The following is a 25466-nucleotide window of genomic DNA, read 5'->3' as shown; positions in this document are numbered from 1 at the left end:
TTACCTGTGTAGTAACTACTTCTGTTATTTTCCAATACCCAAAAGAAAAGTATCTGCACAATCTTGGAATCTTGGAAGGGCCTCAGTTACGTTTTGCTCTGCTCCCCAGACACCTAGCCACTTCTAAGGCTAGAAGATAGTGGATTGATTTCAGAACTACCACTTTCGGGGCTCTCCAAAGTGGTGTGTATTCAAGAGTCATGGCCTTCCATACAGAAATCCAGGTGGTACAAGCCAAGATAATAGGTCCAGCTCCTTCAGGAGGCAACAAGCGTCCTGAGAGCCTGGGTACTATTATTCACCTCTGCATCCTTAAGTCTGGCAACAGCACCCACTGATTTCCTTGGGAGGACCGAGGACCCAAGGGCTCAAGAGCTCCGCCCCTCCGCGCCTCCTCTTGGAACCATAGAGATGTGGCTTCCTAGAGAGCCGGGTATAGGAGGTGGTGAGCAACCGGAAGTCACGGTACCCGTGGGTCAGCCATTATTCTGGGCCTGGGCTGCCGTCGCGTCCGCGTCTTGTGTCATCTCCGGGCGTTCCGGGGCCGAGGCGGCGGTACCCAAGGCCAGAGCCGCATCGGGAGCCCCCGGTGAGCCGGGTGGGCTCGGGTCGGGTGGGCATGCACGGAGGGCGGCCTGGGGTGCGGGCTTGAGCTCGCTGGGGCAGCACACCCCTCGTCGGCCCCTCCCCGGCGCTGACCCCTAACGTCGCCCCTCCTCAGCTCCGTATTGGGGTGGACGCCGTGGTCTCGACGTGGGCCAGCTGCCGGCTTGGGGATCGTATTGAAGACAGCACGTCTGAGTCTGTGTGTGTCTGTGGTGCTCGAGTCAAACGGAATGTAGTGCCGCCTTGAGAACAGCTGCCTCCGGAGCCAGGCTCCCGAGCTCAGGCCTTTCTGCTCTTCCTCGGTCTTCTCGGAGGCCGATGCAGAGAAATAGCCTGAGACTTCCCTAGAGCATGGCTGCCAGACTTTTTAAGTTTTATTTCTTTCTTTATTTTTGAGGGATGACCCAATTCCCGTCTTTTAATTTTGTAATATAACGGTGTTTTATAAGCAAACGGACACCACCCATACCACCATTACTTCAGAGAGTATCTTTTAATACTAGGTGCTAAGACCGTAAACTCAGAATAAGTGCCGTCCTTTGAGGAAAGATCATTGCCAACCTGTCAGTGACTACGTATACTTATTGTATTTTTCGTTTTACAATTTACCAGATTGAAGCTTTATAATGAATTAGAATTTGGAAACGTTTGGAAAGCGTTTAGAGTAGTAGTTGTTTGGCTTTCAGAAGTCTTTGCGTAGATGGCATTATTTTGAACTTTTGGAATTAAAATCCCAGAGTTCAGAATCTGCTCCCATAACCTAACTAGTTCAGTGGTCTTGAGTGAATCACTTTGCTTCTCTGAGTCCTCTTTTGTTTTTGTTTTTTGCTGAGGATGATTTGCCCTGAGTTAACATATGTGCCACTCCTTCTCTATTTTGTATCTGGGTCACCACCTCAGCATTGCTGCAGAGTGGTGTAGGTCCCGTCCCCGCCCCTCCTCCCCCCCCCCCCCAACGTGGGCCGGCCTCCCTTTTGTGAGAAAGAAACGAAATGTATGTTTAAGGATTTATTTGTATCTGCAAAATAAGAGTAAATGAGTTCTGGTAATATACTGTGGAAAGTCACTTAGAATTTCTTTTTTCCCTAAGGTTTTATTTATTTTAAAATAAGCTTTATTTTTTAGAAGAGTTTTAGGTTCATAGCAAAATTGAGCAGAAAGCACAGAGATTTCCCATGTACTGCCTTCCACTACTCAGGCATAGCCTCCCCCTCTATTCACGTCCGCCACCGGAGTGGTACGTTTGCTACAGCTGATGAACCTATATTGACACATCATAATCACCCAAAGTCCATAGCTTACTTTAGGATTCACCCTTGGTGATGTACATTCTTTGGGTTTGGACAAATGTCTAATGACAATGTATAATGTATCCACTGTTATAGTGTCATACAGAGTAGTTTGACTGCTCTAAAAGTCCTCTGTGGTCTCCCTGTACATCCCTCCCATCCCAGCCCTTGGCAACCACTCATCTTTTTACTGTCTCCATAGTTTTGCCTTTTCCAGAAGGCCATATAGTTGGAATTGTACAGTATGTAGTCTTTTCAGATTGGCTTCTTTCACTTAGTAATAGGCATTTAAGTCTCCTAGATGTCTTTTCATGGCTTGATAGCTCATTTCTTTTTTGTTCTGAATAATACCCCATTGTCTGGATGTACCACAGTTTCTCCATTCACCAGCTGAAGCACCTCTTGGTTGCTTGTAGAGTTTGTCAGTTATGAATAAAGCTGCATAAACATCTGTGTGCAGGTTTTTATGTGAACGTAAGTTTTCAGTTCCTTTGGGTAAATACCAAGGAACACAGTTGCTGGATTTTAGGGTAAGAGTATGTTTAGTTTTGTAACATAGTTTAGTTTTGAAACTCCCAAACTGTCCTCTAAAGTTGGCTGTACCGTTTTGGATTCCCACCAGCAGTGAGTGAGAGTTCCTGTTGCTCCACGTCCTCACTAGCATTTGGTGTTGTCAGTGGACTGGATTTTGGCCATTCTGAAAGGTGTGTAGTGGTTATCTTGCTGTTTTAACTTGCATTTCCTGATGACATGTGATGTGGAGAATCTTTTCATGCGCTTGTTTGGAATCTTGTATATCTTCTTTGATTAGGTGTCTGTTAAGGTCTTGGGCCACTTTTTAATTAAATTGTTTGTTTTCTTTTTTTCTTCTTCTTTTTTTTCCTTTGGTGAGGAAGATTGTCCCTGAGCTGACATCTGTGCCAATCTTCCTCTGTTTTGTATGTGGGACACTGCCACAGAATGGCTTGATGAGCAGAGTGCAGGTCCATGCCTGAGATCCAAACCATGAATCCCAAGCCACCAAAGCGGAGTGCGTGAACCTAACCACTATGCCACTGGCCCTGCCCAAGTTTTTGTTTTCTTATTGTTGAGTTTTAACAGCCCTTTGTATAAAATATACAAAGGATAATAGTCCTTTATCAGATATGTGTCTTTTGTGAATATTTTCTTTCAGTCTGTGTCTTGTCTTCTCACCCTCTTGACATTTCACAGAGCAGAAGTTTTTAATTTTAATGAAGTTCAGCTTATTAATTATTTCATTCATGCCTTTTGTGTTGTATCTAAAAAGTCGTTACCATACCCAAGATCATCCAGGTTTTTGCCTATATTATCTTCTAGGAGTTTCTAGTTTTGCATTTTACATTTAGGTTTGTGAACCATTTTGAGTTAATTTTTGTGATGGGTGTAGGTCTGTTGTCTTGATTAGTTTTTTTCATGTGGATGTCCAGTTATTCCAGCACCATTTCTTGAAAAGACCGTCTTTGTTCCATTGCAATTGCCTTTGCTCCTTTATCAAAGAGCAGTTGACTATATTTATGTAGGTCTATTTCTGAGCTCTCTATTCTGGTCCATTGCCTTTCTGTTCTTTTGCCAGTACCACGCTGTCTTGATTACTGTAGCTTTATAGTAAGTCTTGTTTTTGGATGTCAGTCCTCCAACTTTCTTCTTCTTCAATATTGTGTTAGCTATTCTGGGTCTTTTGCCTCTCATATAAACTTTAGAATCAGTTTCTCAATATCCACAAAATAACCTGCTGAGGTTTGTGGGTTTTTTTTTTTTCTTTTGGTGAGGATGATTTGCCCTGAGCTAACATCTGCCACCAATTCTCCTGGTGTTTTTTCGTTTGAGGAAGATTAGCCCTGAGCTAACGTCTGTTCCAGTCTTCCTTTACTTTGTATATGGGTTGCCACCTCAGCATGTTTGATGAGTGGTGTAGGTCTGCGGTTGGGATCTGAACCCATGAACCTGGGCCGCTGATGTGGAGCACGCCAAACTTAACCACTGTGCCATGGGGCTGGCACAACCTGCTGAGATTTTGATTGGAATTGCATTGAATCTACAGATGAGGTTGGGAAGAACTGGCACTTTGACAATATTGAGTCTTCCTATCTTGAATATGGGATCAAAATCCTTTTTTAAAATTCCTTTCCTTCACTCTCAGGTCAATTGCCAAGAACTACTCAGTTTTTCTCAATTGTTTTGTCCCTACTGCTACTTAGTTTAGAACATAATCATTTATTTAGACTATTGCAAAAACCTTACTGGCCTTCCTGATATCCATTCCTTCCTCTCCCATCATTCCTCCCTTATAGATTCTTGACCCTGTTACTTAATTACTCCCTTCATGCTCAGAGTGGGAAAGGCCTTTCTGCTTATGACAAAACCCAGAAGCCATAAAAGAAAAGATTGATTGCATGGCAAAACAACTATAAACAAAGTCACACACAAACTGGGCAAAATTTGCAGCTCCCATTGTAAGCAGAGGACTAATTTTTCTGTGATACAAAGAGTGTGTACAAATTAACAAGACTGAACACTCCAAATAGAAACAGCAACAAATATGAACAGTTAACAGAAAATAAAGTATAAATGATTCTTAAAAGTATACTCATTTACTCAAAATGCAAGTTAAAGATTGGCAAAGATCCCAAACTTTGACAACTGTGTTGGTGAGAGAGTAAAGAGACAGGCACACCCATACCACTCATGCTAATGAGAGTGTAAATATTAAATTGTCCAAGCCCAATGAAGGACTAATTGGCAATATCAAAGTTTTAAAGTCGCATAAATTTCGATTCAACAAGTCTGCTTTGGGGAACTTTTCCTATATACGCCTACCCACTTGTAAATTGATGTATTCCCAAGGTTTTTCATGATGATATTGCTGTTAATAAGAAAAGATTGAAAACTGCCTAAATGTCCCATCAGTGCTGGAGCGGGTAAATAAATTATGATACATCCATGCAGTGATACCATGCATCTGTAAGAATGGGGGGGAGGAGCTATGTATTGACAAGAAAGATCTTTAAGGTACATTGTTAATTGAGAAAAGGAAGATGCAGTACATGACTCCTGGTGTTCTACAATTTGTAAAAAAAAGGGAAATACAAAATAATATATATTGGACATACTTGTATATATGTAAATAGCTGGAAAGATACAAAAGAAGTTAGTGGGAGAGGGAACTTTACATGGTATGTGTTTTATAATTTTAAACCAGGGAAATATATTATTTATTTTTAAAAATAACAAGGAAAAATGTAAAGTAAAACCTCTTTACTGGTTGCTTATCACTTACAGTACATGGTCAGCTTGTTTTGCCTCTCAAGAACCTGTAGAATTTGACTTCTGTTGACCTCTCCACTCTACTCCCACAACATTACCTCCAAAGTTTACTTCCCTTCTCTGGTTTGCAAAGCACCTATCTAACAGACCTATACATGCTGTCAGTCCCTTGCTTTTGAAATTATAATTTCTTTCTTCCTGGAATGGCTTTCCTAATACTCCAGTGGTCTTTTTTCTTTGAGGCTCAATCCCAAATTACCTTTCATGAATTCTTTCTGTGCTTGTATGATGTCCTATTAATTTTGCTTGCACTATACTGAAATGTTTCTGGTTCTGCCTCCTCTTCTCTGTTATAAGCATGCTCCTTAAGGATCCAAGTGTTGAATAAAATTAATGAGGGAGCTTTTATATGTCATTAATAGTGATGTAACTGTTATAACCTTAAAAATATTTGTATCTTTAGGGGCCAGCCCGGTGGCACAGCAGTTAAGTGCGCATGTTCTGCTTTGGCGGCCCAGGGTTCACCAGTTCGGATCCCGGGTGCGGACATGGCACTACTTGGCAAGCTATGCTGTGGTAGGTGTCCCACGTATAAAGTAGAGGAAGATGGGCATGGATGTTAGCTCAGGGCCAGTCTTCCTCAGCAAAAAGAGGAGGATCGGCAGCAGATGTTAGCTCAGGACTAATAGTCCTCAAAAAAAATTTTTTGTATCTTTAGACCCAACAGTCTTTTTCTGGGAATTTTTCCTGAAAAACCAAGCAGAGATGTAACCAAATATTCATTAGCAAAAATATTCATTGTGGCCTAATTTATAATAGGGGAAAATGATAAATAATTTAAATGTGTAACAACAGGGGACTGCTTAAGTATGAATAAGCTAATACACTCTTAAAAATAATGATGAGGGGCTGGCCCCGTGGCCCAGTGGTTAGGTTCCCCCACTCTGCTTCGATGGCCCAGGGTTTCGCGGGTTCAGATCCTGGGTGCGGACATGGCACCGCTCGTCGGGCCACGTTGGGATGGCGTCCCACATGCCACAGCTGGGAGGACCCACAACTAAAAATACACAGCTATGTGCTGGGGGGATTTGGGGAGGAAAAAAAGAAAAATATTTAATATTATGTTCACAATATAAAATGTGTGAAAAGCAAGTTACAGGGCAGTACAGTTGGATCCAATCTTGTGATCCGAATCAGTGCATGGAGAGAGGACTGGAAGAACATAGTACTACAAAACAATAGTGATGATGATTCTCTGGTTTTGTATGTGTTTTCTGATTTTATAAATTTTATGTTTTGTAATAAAAAAATAAATTATTTCTAAAAAACGGAAGATTTCTAGAGAACAACAAACCTACGTTCTATATAATAAAACCTTACTCAAATTTATCCAAATATTTTGATTAAGAGAATGAACAATTTTCAGAGAATTCAAAATATGTATAGTAAAGCTACACAGAACTTAATTTGGCATTTTTTTGTTAATTGAGAAGATGTTAGGATTTTATCTCGTGTATAAGGATTAAGACCATGATTACTTGTTGACAGAACATAGGAAAGAGTGCTAGTTACAGAAGGATAATAAGTAATGTTTGCGTCCATATACCAGGAACTGTTCAAAAACTTGAAATGTATTTAGACATCAAATCCTTACAAGCCTATAAGATAGGAGCTGTTATTACCCCTATTTTACAGGTTAAAAAACTAAAACTCAGAAGTGAGGTGGCTTGTTCAAAGTCACACAGGAGTAGCCAGTATGCCCATTGTTAGAGTGGTGGGTAAAGGATTTATTGTAATTATGTGGAGGAGATGCTGTGAATAAAGGAATACAGGAATTTCCTGTCTTTGGTTTCAGCAGTGGCCTGGGTAACATGAGTGTCTGTGTCCTTGGAGCCTTGCACAGGGGCCTTCTGTCAGGAAGCACTGCCCAAGCCTAGAACTTTGCATTCAGGGAGGTTCTCTTTGTCACTGGGAAGCTGACTGACATCTCAAAAATTTAGTTATTTCTCTGGGTTAACATTAACAATGATTTCTTGAGTTCTTGTAGATGATGTTCTCCAAGCTCTAAGGAAGAAGTCAAGCAAGGATTGAGGGGTCCTGGAGAGGAACCTTTCTTAGATAACGACAATGACAAGAGAAAATTGGGCCCACAATGCTCTGAGACAAGAAGGTCTTGTTAAAGGGAAGGATGATACCTGGAAATGGGGAACCAGCTTCCAAGGGAGTAGCTCCTCTGTTTGGGAGACCTCCCATCTCCACTTTAGACGGTTACGTTACCATGAAACATCTGGACCCCAGGAGGCACTGACCCGGCTCCGGGAGCTCTGTCGCCGGTGGCTGAGGCCAGAAGCGCGCACCAAGGCCCAGATTCTGGAGCTGCTGGTTCTGGAGCAGTTTCTGAGCATCCTGCCTGGGGAGATTCGGACCTGGGTGCAGATCCATCGCCCTGGGAGCGGTGAGGAGGCCGTGGCCCTGGTAGAGGAGCTGCAGAAAGATCTCGATGGACCAGCACTAAAAGTGAGAAATGGAGAAGGGGGAGAGTTTGGGATAGAAGAAGGGAGAGAATTGAGGCAGGGTAGGCTGGACTGGAGGGTGATCTTATGATTTTCATTAACAATTAATAGCACATTGGCAACCCTAATGCTAATTAAAGCAGGTTCATGAGCTATTCAGACCGTAGAATATCTTTGCAGAGACACATTTATGATTGGGGTCTTTGGGTACAATTCAGAATAAGCATGAGGGCATTGACTGCACTTTGTCCCCCTGGGTGATGCTTGCTGTGCTGAGTTTGGTTCAAGAACCTGAATAATACAATGTTTCTAAGTGTTCCCCTAAACAGAAGCATATGTATTGTTTGTATAAGACTTTGGAATGATGGTGTAAACCTGGAGTATAAAAGCCTCCCCGAAAGAATGAAGCTTTCTAGATCTGACAAGACCTTCCCATGTGTGCCCCTGCTGGGGGTTCTATGAGCCAAGGTATTGGGTTGAGATATTTGCTTCTGATAAGATTTTATATCCTTGACCATTAAATTGAGATCTTAATCTAGTTCCTAGAATGTGTGAGATCTCTTTCTGTCAATTTATAGCCCACTGGAAACATTTCTATATAAGAAATCTGAAACATAACTTAAACTTGGGAGTGGCACCAAGTGGGATGGGCTTGTTTGTCTTAATCATAAAATGAAGAATTTTAGAGCTATATATTTCATTACAAATCAGTAATCCATCCTTCTCATTTGAGAGATAAGAAAACAGGCTGAAAAAGTTTCACTGGGTTGCTGTTGGTCGTACCTGTAGCTAGCAGCAAAACCAAGTGTCTGAACACTCCTACTCTAGTGTTCCCTCTGTGGAGCAGGGAGGGATAAGTAAAGGGGTAAATAAGTAGAGTGTATTGAACCCAGGTCTGATCTAAAACCATGCCTGAAGCTAAAACCCATGCTCTTAATTATTGCTTGTTACTTCCCATTCCCTCCTTAACCCACACCCAGGTCTGGCTTCTGTTTCCACCGTTCTGTTCAGTCTCCTCTGGGAGAGGTCGCCAGTGCCATGAGTGGGGCTAGAGGGCAGCTCCATTGTTCTCAAGGCAAAGCTTTACTGCTGTTTTGATGCTGCATACTTGAGGTGGGTCTGTCTGATCTCACAGTTCTAGATTGTGGGCAGAAAGAGGTCCACGGTGGTTAGGTGAGTCTATTTTCTGGAAGTACAAGAACCAGCTTATTTTATTTTGCTTATTCCTAGGTTCCAGTTCTTGTCCAAGACCAAGATACTCTCCAGGAGCAGATGAGCACTCCAGGAACAGCACTTCCTCATGCACCCACTGGCAGCCACATATCAGCTGAAATGCAGCCAAATCCTCTTACTAACCCAGTGGTGTTTAACCTCCAGGATCCTCAACATGGTACTTACTCAGTGGCCCTGGTTTTGGACTTTTTCAGGACTCTTATGCCTCATCGCCTTACTCCCAGATAGTTGCTTCCTGTCTCGCCCTGTATATGAATCCCTTATGGTACCAAGCACTTTCTGCTGTTTGTCCTTTTGTCCTTTCCTGGGTCCCTCTGACCCTTTATCCATTCTTATTGCTACTCTTTGTGTTATTCCAGCCCTGCACATGGGGATCGCTCAGAAAAGTTTTATGAATCATTTTGTAGCCATGATTGCCTAGTCCTGGGAATTCTGGGTCTTTCTGAATTCCTTCTTTGTAGAAGATATTGGACTTTGAGTAGTGGTCAGGAAAAGCACGAATCTCACGTGCAGCTTTTTCTCCTTCCTCAGATTCTCCTGCCCATGAGGCTTCTGCCCTTTCCCAGGAAGAAAACCCAAGAAATCAGTTAATGGCACTCATGCTCCTGACAGCTCAGCCCCAGGTGAGATTTGCATCCTCTTTCCTTCCTAAGGCCCTATCTGCACTAATTGTGGCTGAAGTGCCCTCTCTCATCCTAGTGCTTTGGTGTCTAGTCAGTTCCCATCTCTAAATCAAAGTCCATGCTATTGGAATGCAGACTTTACGTGGCGTCTCCTTCTACCTCCCTGTTACGCCTTGCCTGTCTCATGGATTCACAATGTGTCCTTTCCCCAGAAGTGAAAGGAATCTTCGCTTCTTCAGTAGGGGAGCTCCTGGGCATGGGTAATCTCACCTGTACCTGTTATTTCAGGAGTTGGTGATGTTTGAGGAGGTATCAGTATGTTTCACTTCAGAGGAATGGGCGTGTCTGGGCCCAATTCAGAGGGCCTTGTACTGGGACGTAATGCTGGAGAATTATGGAAATGTGACCTCCCTAGGTAAGGACCCTTTCTTCCCATAATTCTTAGCTTTATTTCATCAGCCTTTGTTTGTTTTCTGGTTATGAAACTAGTGTATACTTATTTTGGAAAACGCAGAATATTAGAAAGGAAAAAAAAAACTTCCTTAAACCCACTATTTGCAGACACCTACTACCAAAATTTTGATGTATTGCCCTTTTGTTTTTTTCTGTTTTTGAAGTTCTTTTACATTGTTTTGTGTTTATACAATTTTATAGCTTGCTTTCCTCCCATTCTCCTCACTTGCATTAGTATAAATTTTTTGCAAGTATTATCTGTATTGGCTACATAGTTTGTGCCAAAATTCAGTTAGCTAATTCTTTATTTTAGATAATTGCTCTACTAATCATCTATCTCTATCCCTAAGGCCTTTATTTCTCATTATTTTTTAGAAGTAGAATTACTAGGCCTAAATGTTTGAATTGTTTTAAGGTTCTTGCTTCGTACTGCCAAATTGCTTTCCATAGTGAGCTCTGTCCTCTCTGCTCTTAACCAGAAGTACATAAGAACACTCCTTTTGCTCTGCCTTTGTTGGTACTGAGTAGCCTCATTCTTTTAAATTGTAGCTAATACAAGTTTTTTTAAGTTATAATATCTATTTACAGTTGTGTGTCACTTAATGATGAGGATACGTTCTGAGAAATGTGTCGTTAGGTGATTTTGTTGTTGTGCAAACAGCATAGAGTGCCCTTACACAAACCTAGATGGTACAGTCTACTACATCCTAGGCTATATGGTACTAATCTTATGGGACCACTGTCATATATGCAGTTCGCTGTTGACCGAAACATCAATATGTGGTGCGTGACTGTATTCTCAAATGGATTTCTTTGATTAGTAATAAAATAAGAGTATTAAAAAATTTGTTAGCCATTTGTGCTTCCAACAAACATTAAAAACCTGTCATGTGGTGGCAACTGTGGGAATGATGTGATTTTGCCCTTAAGTAGCTTACCATTGTTTGGGAGATGAACATAGAATAAACAAGGCAATAGTAATTGGTATAAGAGTGGCATAAGCCTCTTGAGCTGGAATTGGAGAGGACAAAGCAAACAGTTCCATTCCTGGGGGTTAGTACAGGCCATAAAGGAGGTAGCTTTGTGCTGGATCTTGAAGAAAAAAGTAGGATTTTGTTTGGAGAAATAGACATTAAACACTGAGGAATCAGCTAAAGAACTGATCTAATTTGGACTGAAATACAGTTTTAGAGTATCACTTTAAATGGCTGCATAGTATTCCATTGACTGTGTATCTTGCTTTCATTGACAGCTTTACGATATTGAATTTCTATTTAAGAACATTACATGCCTTTCCATTTGCTCAGTACTGCCTTTGTATGTTTCAGGCCTGTTTTAAAATTGCATTTATCTAGATCTTGCATATTTCTGATTACATTCATTCTTTGGAATTAGAATCTTTTCCAATGTTTTCTAATTGACTGTTGTTTGCATATATGAAAATACTGATTATTTTTGTATGTTGCAGCCTTACTAAATTATTTTATTCATAGTAATTTATATTTTATGTTTTTACACTTATGAGAATATATCTTTTAGTATCTCAGCTGTGCTGACGGTGGGTCAAACATTCTGTAGATTTTATATTTTGTTACATTTTACCAAAACTGCTTTCTAACAATGATGTACCAATTTGTGTTCCCACGAAAAGAGCAAAAGAGGGCCCATTTCCCCTGTACTTGCTTATGATTTGGTCAGTGTTTTAAAACTTTGCTAGGTAGATGAAGAATACTATCTTTTGTTTGTTTTTCATTTCTTTGATTATTAGTGTGGTTGAAATCTGTTCACACGTTTATTGGTCATTTTACTCTTGTTCATATCCTTCCTACATGTCTCTTTTATTTATTAAAACCACTTACCCTTTGTCAAGTGTTGCATAAGTTTTTCCCATTTGTTTGCCTTTCATTGTTATTTATGAATTGTTATTTTTTAATTTAAGCCTTAGAAAATCTTTTATGTAGTATTAAACTTAGCAGTATTTTCCTTTGTGGTCCTCTCCATAAAATTATTATTATTTTTAAATCACCTATGTTTTCTTCAGATACTTTTATTGTTACATTTTTACATTTAAGCTGTACTCCATCTAAAATATTGATATACAGAATGATACAAGAATCCAGTTTGTTGGTTTTTAATGCAAGTGGCTTTACCAATGTACCAATGCTATTTACTCAAGAATCTATCTTTTCTAAGAATTTTACAATATAATTTGTGGATGAACTAGTTAATTTTATGAAAAACACCATGGATCTATACCTCATGCTGTAAATCAAAATAAATTTCCAGATGAGTCTAAGAGTTTGACTGAAAAAAAAATAAGCAAATGGAACTGCTTATTTATTGCAGCTCTGAAGAAAGAGACGTTTGAACCAACTTTAATAAATAAGATATGCTCTAACTGCAGTGTTGTTGGGGCTTTGGGCAAGCAGATACCAGGGTGTTTATGCCTTTTGGTGTAGTAATTCTGATTTGAGGAGGATACCTTGAGGAAATGGTTCAGAAAGAGGAAAAATAAGTCATATGTCTAATGATAGTCCCAGCAAAGTATTTATAATGGTTTAAAGTTGGTCACAACCAAATTCCCCAAGATAGAGAAAGTACTAAGCTGACCATGGTGTTTTGACCTGGAGGTATAGTATGACACTATCAAATATGACAATTCTGTTCACTCAATTTCCATGTGTTGATAAACTGCTTGGTAGAAAAGCAGACTCCAGGTACCTTGTACACACTGCTTCAATATATAAAAGATGCATATATATTCATTTAAGAGATTGGAATAGAATTTGAAGGAAATTATTTAAGAAATACTGAGTACCTCCCATATCAAGCTTATTAGCCCCTGTCTTAAAGTACATCCCAGTTGGAGTGATAGACATTTACACTAATACAATTCAGTGTGGCAAATGCTATATAAAAAAGTGTGCACTAGTGTGGGAGCCCATAGGAGCTTGGTGTGGGGGAAGGACTGGAAGAGTGGGGGAGGGGTAGGTAGTTCAGGGAAAGATTTACAGAGTGGGTGACTTTTTATTGTTAATAACAATTGTATTGAGATATAATTCACACACTGTACAATTCACCCATTTAAAGGTTACAGTTCATTGGTTATTAGTATATTCACAGAGTTTTGCAACCATCACCACAGTCAATTTTAGAACGTTTTCATCACCTCAAAAAGAACGCTTGTACCCTTTAGCAGTCACCTTTATTTCACCCAACTCCCCCCTTCAGCCTAGCACTAGGCAACCACTAATCTGCTTTGTCTCTCTCCATTTGCCTATTCTGGACATTTCATATAAGTGGAGTATATAGTATGTGGTCTTTTGTGACCGACTTCTTTTACTTAGTATAATGTTCTCCAAGTTCATCCATGTTCTAGCATGTATTAAAACCTTATTCCTTTTTATTGTATATAATATTCCAGTGTATGGATATATCACATGTTATTGATCCATTCATCAGTTGATAGACATTTAAGTTGCTTCCACCTTTGGGCTATTATGAATAACACTGCTGTGAACATTTGTGTTCAAGTTTTTGTGTGGACATACATTTTCATTTCTCTTGGGTATATACCTAAGAGTGGAATTGCTGGGTCATATGATAACTCTATGTTTAATCATTTGAGGAACTGACGGATGGTTTTCCAAAGTGGCTGTACCATTTTGCATTCCTACCAACAGTGTAGAGGGTTCCAGTTTCTCCAGATCTTTGCTAACACTTGTTATTACCTGTCTTTCTGATTATAGGCATCCTAGTGGGTCTGAAGTGATATCTCATTGTGGTTTTGATTTGCCTTTCCCTGTGGCTATTGATGTTAAGCAATTTGTTATGTGCTTATTGGCTAATTTATATATCTTTGAAGAAATATCTGTTCAGATTCTTTGTCTATATTTTAATTGGGTTGTCTTCTTATTATTGAGTTGTAGGAGTTCTTTATATATTCCAGATACAAGTACCTTATCAGATATATGAGCTTCAAGTATATTCTCCCTTTCTTTGGTTTGTCTTTTCCCTTTTTTTTATTGAGGAAGATTGGTCCTGAGCTAACATCTGTTGCCAATCTTCGTCTTTTTTTTTTCTTTTCTCTTCTCCCCAAAGCCCCAGTACATAGTTGTATATCCTAGTTGCAGGTCATTTTAGTTCTTCTATGTGGGATGCCACCACAACATGGCTTGATAAGCAGCACATAGGTCCTCACCCAGGATCCGAACCAGCGAACCCTGGGACACCATAGTAGAGTGTGTGAACTTAACCACTTAGCCATGGGGCAGGCCCCCTCTTTTCACTTTTTCAGTGGTGTCCTTTGAAGTACAAAAGTTATTAATTTTGGTGCATTCCAATTTACTTTTTCTTTTGTTGCTTGTGCTTTGGTGTCATATCTGAGAAACCATTGCCTAATCCAAAGTCATGAAGATTTAAGTCTATGTTTTCTTCTAAGAGTTTTATAGATTTAGCTCTTATATTTAGCGTTTTGATCCATTTTGAGTTAATTTTTGAATATGGTGTGAGGTAAGAGTCTAACTTCATTCTTTACCTGTGGCTATTCAGTTATCCCAGCACCATTCTTTCCCCAGTGAATTGTTTTGGCAATCTTTCAAAAATCAGTTAACCATAAATGTGAACGTTTATTTCTGGATTCTCAATTCTATTCCTTTGATTATATGTCTAGCCTTATGTCAGTGGCACTCTGTCTCATTACTGTTGCTTCATAGTACATTTTGAAATTAGGAAGTGTGATCCCTTGGACTATATTCTTCTTTTTCAAGATTGTTTTAGCTCTTCTAGGCCTCTTGAGTTTCCATATGAATTTTAGGATCAGCTTGTCAATTTCTGTCTAGAAGCCATCTGAGATTTTGATAGGGATTGCATTGAATTTGTAGATCAGTGTGGGGAGTATTGCCATTTTAATGAAGTTAAGTCTTTCAATCCATGAACATGGGATATCTTTCCATTTACTTAGTGTTTAATTTCTTTCACCAATGTTTTGTAGTTGTCAGGGTATGTTTCGCACTTTTCAAATTTATTCTTAAGTCTTTTATTCTTTTTGATGCTACTATTTCTTAATTTCCTTTTGGGATTGTTCACTTCTGGTGCATAGAAATACACTCATTTCTGTATATTGATCTTGTGTCTTGCAACCTGCTGAACTTATTTAGTTCTATGAGTTTTTTGATGGATTCTTTTGGATTTTCTATATAAGATCTTGTCATCTGCAAATAGAGATAGTTTTACTTTTTCCTTTCCAATCTGAATGCCTTTTACTTCTTTCTCTTGCCTAATTGCTCGGGCTAGAACTTTCAGTACATGTTGCATAGAAGTGGCAAGAGCAGAAATCCTTTTCTTGTTCCTACTCTTAGAGGGAAAGCATCAGTCGTTCACCATTGTTAGTATGATTTTTTGTAGGTGTCCTTTATGAGGTTGAGGAAGTTCCTTTCTATTCCTACTTTGTTGAGTGTTTTTATCTTGAAGAGATGTTGGATTTTGCCAAATGCTTTTTTGTGTCTATTGAGCTGATTATATGACTTTTATCCTTTGTTATATTCATACAATGTATTACATTAATTGCTTTTCTAATGTTATATCAACATTGCATTCCTTTGATAAATCCCATTTAGCCGTGGTGTGTAATTCTTTTTATGTGTTGCTAGATTCAATTAGCTAGTCTTTTGTTGATGATTTTAATGTTTATATTCATATGATGTATTTTTCTGTAGTTTTCTTTCTTTTGTGATATCTTTGATTTTGGTATCAGGGCAATACTGTCTTCATAGAGTAAGTTGGGAAGTGTTCCTACCTCTTCTATTTATTGGAAGAGTTTGTGAGGAATTGGTATTAATTCTTTTAATCTTTGGTAGAATTCACCAGTGAAGCAATCTGGGCCTGGGCTTTTCTTTCTGGGTGGTTTTTTGATTACTGATTCAATCTCTTTACTTTTTATAGATCTATTCAGATATTCTATTTCTTCTTAAGTCAGCTTTCGTAGTTTGTGTCTTTTTAGGAATTTGCCCATTTCATCTTAAATTGTCCATTTTATTGGCATAGAATCAGTGATAATATTCCTTTATAATTCTTTTTATTTCTGTAAGATCAGTGGTAATGTCCATGGTGGATGAGCTTAGGGTTTTTTTGTTTTGTTTTGTTTTATTTTATTTTTTATTAAGATTATGATAGATTACAACCTTGTGAGATTTCAGTTGTACATTATTGTTAGTAATGTTGTGGGTACACTACTTCACCCTTTGTGCCCTCCCCCCAACCCCCCTTTTCCCTGGTAACCATCGATCGGTTCTCCATGTCTATATGTTAACTTCCACCTATAAGTGGGGTCATATAGAGTTCGTCTTTCTCTGTCTGGCTTATTTCACTTAACATAATACCCTCAAGGTCCATCCATGTTGATGCAAATGGAACAATTTGGTCCTTTTTTATGGCTGAGTAGTATTCCATTGTGTATATATACCATATCTTCTTTATCCAGTCATCAGTTTCTGGGCATTTAGGTTGGTTCCACATCTTGGCTATTGTAAATAATGCTGCGCTGAACATAGGGGTGCATGGGATTCTTGGGATTGCTGATTTCAGGTTCTTAGGATAGATACCCAGTAGTGGGATAGCTGGGTCATAGGGTATTTCTATTTTTAACTTTTTGAGAAATCTCCATACTGTTTTCCATAGTGGCTGCACTAGTTTGCATTCCCACCAACAGTGTATGAGGGTTCCTTTTTCTCCACAACCTCCCCCACATTTGTCACTTTTGGTTTTGGATATTTTTGCCAATCTAACGGGTGTAAGGTGGTATCTTCGTGTAGTTTTGATTTGCATTTCCCTGATGATTAGTGATGATGAACATCTTTTCATGTGTCTCTTGGCCATACTTCTATCTTCTTTGGAGAAATGCCTGTTCATGTCCTCTGCCCATTTTTTTGATCGGGTTGTTTGTTTTTTTGTTGTTAAGCTGTGTGAGTTCTTTGTATATTATGGATATTAATCCTTTGTCGGATAAGTAGCTTGTAAATATTTTTTCCCAATTAGTGGGCTGTTTTTTTGTTTCAATCCTGTTTTCCCTTGCTTTGAAGAAACTCTTTAGTCTGATGAAGTCCCATTTGTTTATTCTTTCTATTGTTTCCCTCATCTGAGGAGTTATAGTGTCTGAAAAGATTCTTTTGAAACTGATGTCAAAGAGCGTACTGCTGATATTCTCTTCTAGAAGACTTATTGTTTCAGGCCTAATCTTTAAGTCTTTGATCCATTTTGAGTTTATTTTTGTGAATGGTGAAAAAGAATGATCGATTTTCATTCTTTTACATTTTTTGGTTTTTTTTAAAGATTTTATTTATTTATTTTTTTCCTTTTTCTCCCCAAAGCCCCCCGGTACATAGTTGTATATTCTTCGTTGTGGGTCCTTCTAGTTGTGGCATATGGGATGCTGCCTCAGTGTGGTTTGATGAGCAGTGCCATGTCCGTGCCCAGGATTCGAACCAACGAAACACTGCACCGCCTACAGCAGAGCGCACGGACTTAACTACTCGACCATGGGGCCAGCTCTGAGCTTAGTTTTTTAATTTGTTTTTTGGTGGGGAAGATTGGCCCTGAGCTAACATTTCTTGCCAATGTTCTTTTTTGCTTGGGGAAGGTTATTGCTGAGCTAACATCTGTGGCAATCTTCCTCTGTTTCTTGTATGTGGGACACTGCCACAGCATGGCTTGATGAGCAGTGCCCAGGTCCATGCCTGGAATCTTAACCTGCAAACCCCAGGCTGCTGAAGCAGAGTGTGTGAACTTAGCCACTATGCCACCAGGCCGCCTCCATTTACCTTAGTTTTTAAGGGTGTAGGTATATGATGTGTAGAGAGTTGGGAAGAGGAAGAGCAATTCAGGAAGAGAAAAGGGCATGGGCAGTGGTGGAGAAGCAAGCAAAAGCATGACATTTTGGAACGTCTGTATGTGTTCTCTGTGGCTAGAGTCTAGGGGCATAAAGGGTACTGATAAGAAGTGAAACTGGAAAAATAGGCAGACAGGGGGTGAGGGTATCTCTTGGCCTATGCTGGTCATTTATGCTTTATCCTGTAGGCAGTGAAGAGTCATTTGTTTTGAGCACTTGAGTGACGTGATCAAATTTACCTATTGGAAAGCTAATTGTCAGGGAGTGGACGTGGATTAGAAGAGGGGGGTTAATTGGAGGCAGGGAAGCCTGTCTGTTTCTTGTAGGATTCACCAAAAATTTCAGAATGTAACCCTCTTCCTGTGTCATTCTGACATTTTTCTACTATGTCCCCTAAAGTTCAATAGGCTTATACATCATCTAATTCCTGTACTAAAATTTCAGGTAGTTTAACCAGCTGATTAACTACTGAGAGTACGAAAGTTACTAATTTCTTAAGCATTTTCCACCTCGGTTTAACTGCTTGCAACACTTCTATTTCCTAAAAGTACTTCTGCTTCCTTAAAACACTTCCATGTCCTTAAAGAAAGAGAACTTTCCTTTCTACCAGCATCCTGCTTAAATTGTGAAACCGCTCCTTGATCCAATCACTGTGGACAAGGAAACTGGAGTACCAATATTGGATCGGCCTAGGACACATGCCCATCTCCACAGCCAGGGGAAGCAGGGTAGTGTGATTGGCAGTCATGCCTGAATCCCACAGAGAGGGGCAGTTGAGATGGGATATGAGGGCCTGACCTAAGAATGTAGTTCAGATGAACATTTATTGGATGTTGTCCATGGTCACTCTATCGTAAACTTAAAGAGGTTTGTAATGAAAATAAATAGCTGCACTCCTTTCCTATGTCTTTTCTTTGTATTTAGGTAGAAGAACAGTGTTGTTATACTTAAATAGAAGATAATGTTACTATTATTCACATAATTTTACTTATTAGATAATTTGGGCAACTAGTTTATGATTTTTCTTACATTTCAATGGTGAAAGTAAGTTTCCAAAATATTTTCAAAAAAGTAATTTCACATTTTAAAATATTTGAGAATGTTGGAGTAGAAAAGGACCTTGAAAGTTTACTAATTCAGCCTCATCGTTTTATAGATGTTTTCATGTTTTTTATCCTCTTTCTATACTTTTCTTTTGATTCTGTATTTCTTTTGTTTATGTCTAATTAAAGTGAGGGAGTCTAACCCAGACCTAATGTTTTTGTGAAATGAATTTTAAAATTTTTATTTCTCAATTTTAAAAGGAACAGTGCAGGGCTGGCCTGGTGGTGGAGTGGTTAAGTTCATGCACTCTGCTTCAGCAGTCTGGGGTTCGTGGGTTCGGATCCCAGGCACGGACCCACACACTGCTCATCAAGCCACACTGTAGTGGCATCCCACATATCAAATAGAGGAAGTTTGGCACAGATGTTAGCTCAGGGACAGTCTTCCTGAAGCAAAAAGAGGAAGATTGGCAACAGGTGTTGGCTCAGGGCCAATCTTCCCCACAAAAATAAATAAGGAACAGTGGGAGTTATATTTTAATTCTAAGAACTAAGTTTTTTTAATGGATTTTATTTTCTGTTGGTTAATAGCTTTCAAGTAATTAAAGAGTGTTTATGTACTTGTCTTTTCAAAAATTAAAGATTGCCTTTCTGAGTCCTTAGGTATATTTTCTCTCCTTTAGAGTTCCCATCTTCCTAGCATGAAGAAAATAAAAAGACAATTCTTTATAAGCCAAATGATTCTTCCTGTTCCATCCAACTTCCTGAGCCTCAGGTCTGAACCACCTGCTTATCCCTTGTTCTCTGTCTTGTTCTTCCTTGCATCTGTTTTTGCACATCATTTATATTTGTCCATCTGCTCCCTAAAGACAAAGAGCTTAGAAGGGTCTCAGAGTAAGTTCTCTGTCAATCCATTTATGACATTCTGTCAGTGTAGCATTCTGCTTTGTACCTTCATTTAATGAAAAGTTTCTCCCTTTGTATTCATTTGAAAGTGTTCCCTCCTAGCTTGTTTTAAAGTCATTTGAAGATCTTGTTCTCACTAACACAGGGACATGGTAACATTGCATTTTTAATTCCTTTTACCAGAATGGGAGACCATGACCGAGAATGAGGAGGTGACATCAAAGTCAAGCATATCTCAAAGAGCAGATTCTCAGAAAGGAACATCAAAAAGGCTTCAAGGAGGTGTTCCCCAGGTCCTTAATTTTGAGGAAGAGTGTGAATGGCAAGTTTCGGCAAATCAATGGCGAAATGAAACAAGGGAAAGAGATACATTGAAGAAAGTTTCCTTCTGTGAACAAGACAAGAAGAAAAGGACTCCACCAGAAAAACGAAGCCCAAAGTGGAAGGAATTTGGAGAAAGCCTAAATTTAGGTTCAGCTCTTTCTGAAAGTTTAATAGATACTGAAGGAAAGAAGTGTCATAAATGTGATATATGTTGTAAACATTTCAATAAAATCTCCCATCTTATAAACCATCGGAGAATCCACACTGGTGAGAAACCTCATAAATGTAAAGAGTGTGGAAAAGGCTTTATTCAGCGCTCAAGCCTTCTAATGCATTTACGGAACCATTCTGGGGAGAAACCTTATAAATGTAATGAATGTGGGAAAGCCTTCTCTCAAAGTGCTTACCTCCTAAACCATCAGAGAATCCATACTGGAGAGAAACCTTATAAATGTAAGGAATGTGGAAAGGGCTTCTATAGACACTCAGGCCTTATTATACATCTAAGGCGCCATTCTGGGGAGAGACCTTATAAATGTAATGAGTGTGGGAAGGTTTTTTCTCAGAATGCTTACCTCATTGACCATCAGAGGCTCCACAAAGGGGAAGAACCCTATAAATGTAACAAGTGTCAGAAAGCTTTCATTCTGAAGAAGAGTCTCATTCTGCACCAGAGAATCCACTCTGGGGAAAAACCCTATAAATGTGATGAATGTGGAAAAACCTTTGCTCAGACCACTTACCTTGTTGACCATCAGCGACTCCACAGTGCGGAGAATCCATACAAATGTAAAGAATGTGGGAAAGTTTTCATTCGGAGCAAAAGCCTCCTCTTACACCAGAGAGTACACACAGAAAAGAAGACCTTTGGTTGTAAAAAGTGTGGGAAGGTTTTCAATTGTAAATCAAACCTCATTGACCATAAGAGGATGCATAGCAGAGAGAAGCCTTATAAATGTACTGAATGTGGGAAAGCCTTCACTCAGAGTGCTTACCTTTTTGACCATCAAAGACTCCACAATGGGGAGAAGCCCTATGAATGTAATGAGTGTGGGAAAGTTTTCATTCTGAAGAAGAGCCTCATTTTACATCAGAGGTTCCACACTGGAGAGAACCTCTATGAATGTAAAGACTGTGGCAAGGTCTTTGGTTCCAACAGAAACCTCATTGACCACGAGAGACTCCACAATGGGGAGAAGCCCTATGAATGTCGAGAGTGTGGGAAAACCTTCATTATGAGCAAGAGTTTCATGGTCCATCAGAAACTCCATACACAGGAGAAAGCCTACAAATGTGAGGATTGTGGGAAGGCTTTCAGTTACAATTCAAGCCTGCTTGTACATCGGAGGATCCACACTGGGGAAAAGCCCTTTGAATGTGGTGAGTGTGGAAGAGCTTTCAGTTCCAACAGAAACCTCATTGAACATAAGAGAATTCACAGTGGTGAGAAACCCTATGAGTGTAATGAATGTGGCAAATGCTTCATTCTGAAGAAAAGTCTCATTGGACATCAGAGGATTCACACAAGGGAAAAATCGTATAAATGCAATGACTGTGGGAAAGTCTTCAGTTACCGCTCAAACCTTATAGCCCATCAGAGAATCCACACTGGCGAGAAGCCCTATGCGTGTAGTGAGTGTGGGAAAGGGTTTACTTATAACAGAAACCTTATCGAGCATCAGAGAATTCACAGTGGGGAAAAAACCTATGAATGTCATATATGTAGAAAAGTCCTTACCTCTAGTAGAAATCTTATGGTACATCAGAGAATCCACACTGGAGAGAAACCTTATAAATGTAATGAGTGTGGAAAAGACTTTAGTCAGAATAAAAACCTTGTTGTACATCAGAGAATGCACACTGGGGAAAAACCATATGAGTGTGAGAAATGCAGAAAATCTTTTACTTCTAAGAGGAATTTAGTTGGCCACCAGAGAATCCACACAGGGGAGAAACCATATGGGTGTAATGATTGTAGTAAAGTTTTTAGACAAAGAAAAAACCTTACTGTACATCAGAAAATTCATACAGATGAAAAACTCTGTGAATGTGATGAGTCTGAAAAAGAATTCTCTCAGACTTCAAACCTTCGTCTTCAACACAAAATCCACACCGTGGAGGAATTCTCTTGGCTCCAAAATGCCAATGAGTCCAAGATAGAGATTCAGAAAATCTAGTATCATATATAAAATGAAATAGAATTCCTGCCTACTTAAGTAACTGTTGGAGAAATGACAGTATAATGTTTCTTATAAGGAAAAAAATCATGATTGATCCTTTTATAGACAAGTGAGTTACATGTGGAAAAAAGTTAATCTAGACTCTCAAGACTACAAATCTTAACCAAATTCTTGTTAAAGGATACTGTGTTGCAGACCATTTGTTATGATCTTAGAAAGGGACCTTGGAACAGTTGAGGACTCTGAAGAAACTACGTTTATGTCTTATAAGATGTAATGATGTAGTTGTAAATGATAGGAAAAATATCTTTGTATTAAAAAGTGTATGTTTCTGAAAAATGTGTATACTGTACATTTTAAAGATAGCACCACTGCTACACAAAGTCTAGTATGATGGAGACGTGTCAGACAGTGGGAGTTGGGTGGGCAAGTCTGCTGTTTGAGGACACCTTAAGAGCACTGGATTTCGAATCAGAAGACCTAGCTTTGGGTCCTGGCTCTCTCTCTTGCTAGCTATGTGATGTTATTAAGTCAGCCTCTAAGCCTCAGTTTCTCTGTCAGTCAAATATTGACATAATACCTACCTCACAGGGTTGTTGTGAAGATTAAGTGAAAGGATCTTTGTGAAAGTACTTTGTGAAATAATTTAGTTGTCAATAAAGTTGGATAACAGAGGTATGTTCAAAATTTAGAACATGGCAAAATATAACGTTTGTTCACTAAGTCAATATTAGGACCTCGTGAACCTCAAAAAAATACTCATTTTTATAGTAAGAGGGAGTACGATGGATAGCTAACTTAGGAATTTAGTATTCTAAGAAGACTTTTTAAAAATATAGCTTTAAAAATGTTTAAGTGAGTTAATAGACAATATGCATTGTTTGGTTTTATGGAAAAATATTACCTTATTGTGGAAAAATAATATTACGTCCATCTGTTAACATTGATGCCAAGGAAAACAATTTATTTTTCAACGTTTGCATTTGAAACCAAGCAGATGTAGTGTCAGAACGGAAGGACTGTCCTATGTTGCTTTCCTTGTTCACAGGGAAAAATCCTTAACTGCAACCCCTGAACTGATTATCCCTGCCACTGTCATTCTCAGTTCTAATCAGCATTTCATCACTGTTGACTTATGGTAGCTTGTTACTCAGGGAACAACATTCTGTCCCAGCACTTAACTTACTACATAAGTTTTTCACACAGAGCCAAGCCCTTCAAGCTCTGATTAAACTAATTCAGAATCCACCTCTGGGCGGTCAGGCTTATTACTCCTTGTGAACCAATCATTCATACAGTCTGTGTCCTTGTGTACATTTGTAGATTTAGTCCATCCTATATATATGCAGTTTTTTGGTGAGGAAGATTGGCCCTGAGCTAACATCTGTTGCCAATCTTCCTCTTTTTTTTTTCTTTTCTCCCCAAAGCCCCAGTACATAGTTATTGATCCTAGTTGTAGGTCATTCTAGTTCTTCTGTTTATATTCTAGAGTTGATAATTTTGTGTTACAATTCTCATAACTCCAATTCTGCAGTTGAACTGTAAATATCTTAATATCAGGATTGTGTTTTCTAATACTAGTAGCATTGAAGTGGTGTGTTGATTATAATAAGTGTTATTAATTCAACCCCAAAGTTCCTTGAGGGCTGGTTCCTCATTAGACCGACAGGTACCCAAGAGTGAAAACTGGAAGGGGCCCAAGGTTAAAGTCTTAAGACCTGGGTATGAGTCAGATTCTGCCACTTTCCTTGGACAAATACCTTCATTTTTTGGAGCCTTGATTTCCTCGTCTGTAAAACAGGAGGAAGAATATCTACCTCACAAAGTTGTTTTGAGGTAATGAATATGAACATGCTTTATATCCATGCTGTGGAAGAATCACTCCAGATTACGTAATAATTACAAAAGGAAAGACGTACCTTACCAGAGAGAAAGCTGGCATTTACCTTTTAACCAATTAACAAAATGTAACATCACTAAGACTAGGACAACCCACATAATGTGCTGCCTCATGTGATGGAATAAGCCAAAAGTATAATCTGAATTTATCAAGTTTCTTAGACCTAGTTGCCAGTTTACAGGAAATACAGAAGCAGAGGAACAAGATAAATGACATCATGAGAAACAAATTTAGGACATGGGATACTGTATAAGAAAACTGCAGGGGCGGGCCTGGTGGCGCAGCGGCTAAGTTTGCACGTTTGGCTTCTCTGTGGCCTGGGGTTTCCCGGTTTGGATCCTGGGTGTGGACATGGCACCGCTTGGCAAAAGCCATACTGTGGTAGGCGTCCCACATATAAAGTAGAGGAAGATGGGCATGGATGTTAGCTCAGGGCCAGTCTTCCTCAGCAACAAGAGGAAGATTGGCAGTAGTTAGCTCAGGGCTAATCTTCCTCCAAAAAAAAAAAACTGCATTGGATTCTTCAGAAAGATAGTACAATGAGAGGCTGGCCCCGTGGCTGAGGTGTTAAGGTTGTGCACTCCGCTTCGGCAGCCCATTGTTTTGCCAGTTTGGATCCTGGGCACAGACCTAGCACTGCCCTTCAAGCAATGATGAGGTAGCATCCCACATGCCACAACTAGAAGGACCCACAATTAAAATACACAAGTATGTACTGGGGAACTTTGGAGAGAAGAAGGAAAAATTTTTAAAAATAAAAAAGATATTACAATGAAAAAGGAGGAGGGGTGATAATTGTTGAAGCTGGATTAATATTGAGAGTCCATTGTACTGTTCTCTGCTTTGTGTATGTAAGAAATTTCCATAGGGAAAAGTATAAAGTGGATGAGGGGGCTTGTTTTTAAGAGAGATTAAAGAGGCATAAGATACTAAGACAGGAATAGACACACACAAATGCCCATTTGATTTTTTACAAAGGTGCAAAAGCAATTGAGTAGAGGAGACATAACCTTTTCAACAAATGCTGCTGGACCAATTGGATATCCATAGGGAAAAAAATTTAGGAACTAAAACTAAGTGAACGCATATCTTAGACATATCAAAAGCATGTTCCATAAAAGGAAAAAAAGATAAATTAAGCTTCATCAAAATTAATTTGCTCTGCAAAAGACTCTTCTAAGAAGATGAGAAGATGTTACAGACTGGGAGGAAATATTTGCAAATGA

At 39.2% G+C, this 25466-nt stretch overlaps 1 protein-coding gene across 10 annotated transcripts; it reads left to right on the top strand.

Annotated features, from left to right (window-relative positions):
* The first annotated feature begins 423 nt into the window (after positions 1-423).
* ZNF197 (zinc finger protein 197) lies at positions 424-25466 on the top strand. 10 transcript variants are annotated; one of them, XM_070575656.1, is made up of 8 exons: positions 448-589; positions 5644-5756; positions 7228-7697; positions 8674-8806; positions 8924-9083; positions 9458-9549; positions 9838-9964; positions 20020-23588. In XM_070575656.1, the coding sequence occupies exons 5-8, from the start codon at positions 8966-8968 to the stop codon at positions 22335-22337; spliced, it is 2655 nt and encodes an 884-aa protein (XP_070431757.1). In that variant the 5' UTR covers positions 448-589; positions 5644-5756; positions 7228-7697; positions 8674-8806; positions 8924-8965; the 3' UTR covers positions 22338-23588. The 10 variants fall into 10 exon arrangements, with proteins under 10 accessions (XP_070431751.1, XP_008539305.2, XP_070431752.1 ...); XM_070575654.1 differs by having other exon boundaries at positions 7219-7697; XM_070575658.1 differs by lacking the exon at positions 5644-5756 and adding an exon at positions 2521-2599 and having other exon boundaries at positions 452-589.

The sequence above is a fragment of the Equus przewalskii genome, chromosome 15 (assembly GCF_037783145.1).
Source record: "Equus przewalskii isolate Varuska chromosome 15, EquPr2, whole genome shotgun sequence".
Classification (NCBI taxonomy): Eukaryota; Metazoa; Chordata; class Mammalia; order Perissodactyla; family Equidae; genus Equus; species Equus przewalskii.
Note: the sequence above shows the minus strand (reverse complement) of the source record. Positions and strands in the feature narration are given on the sequence as shown.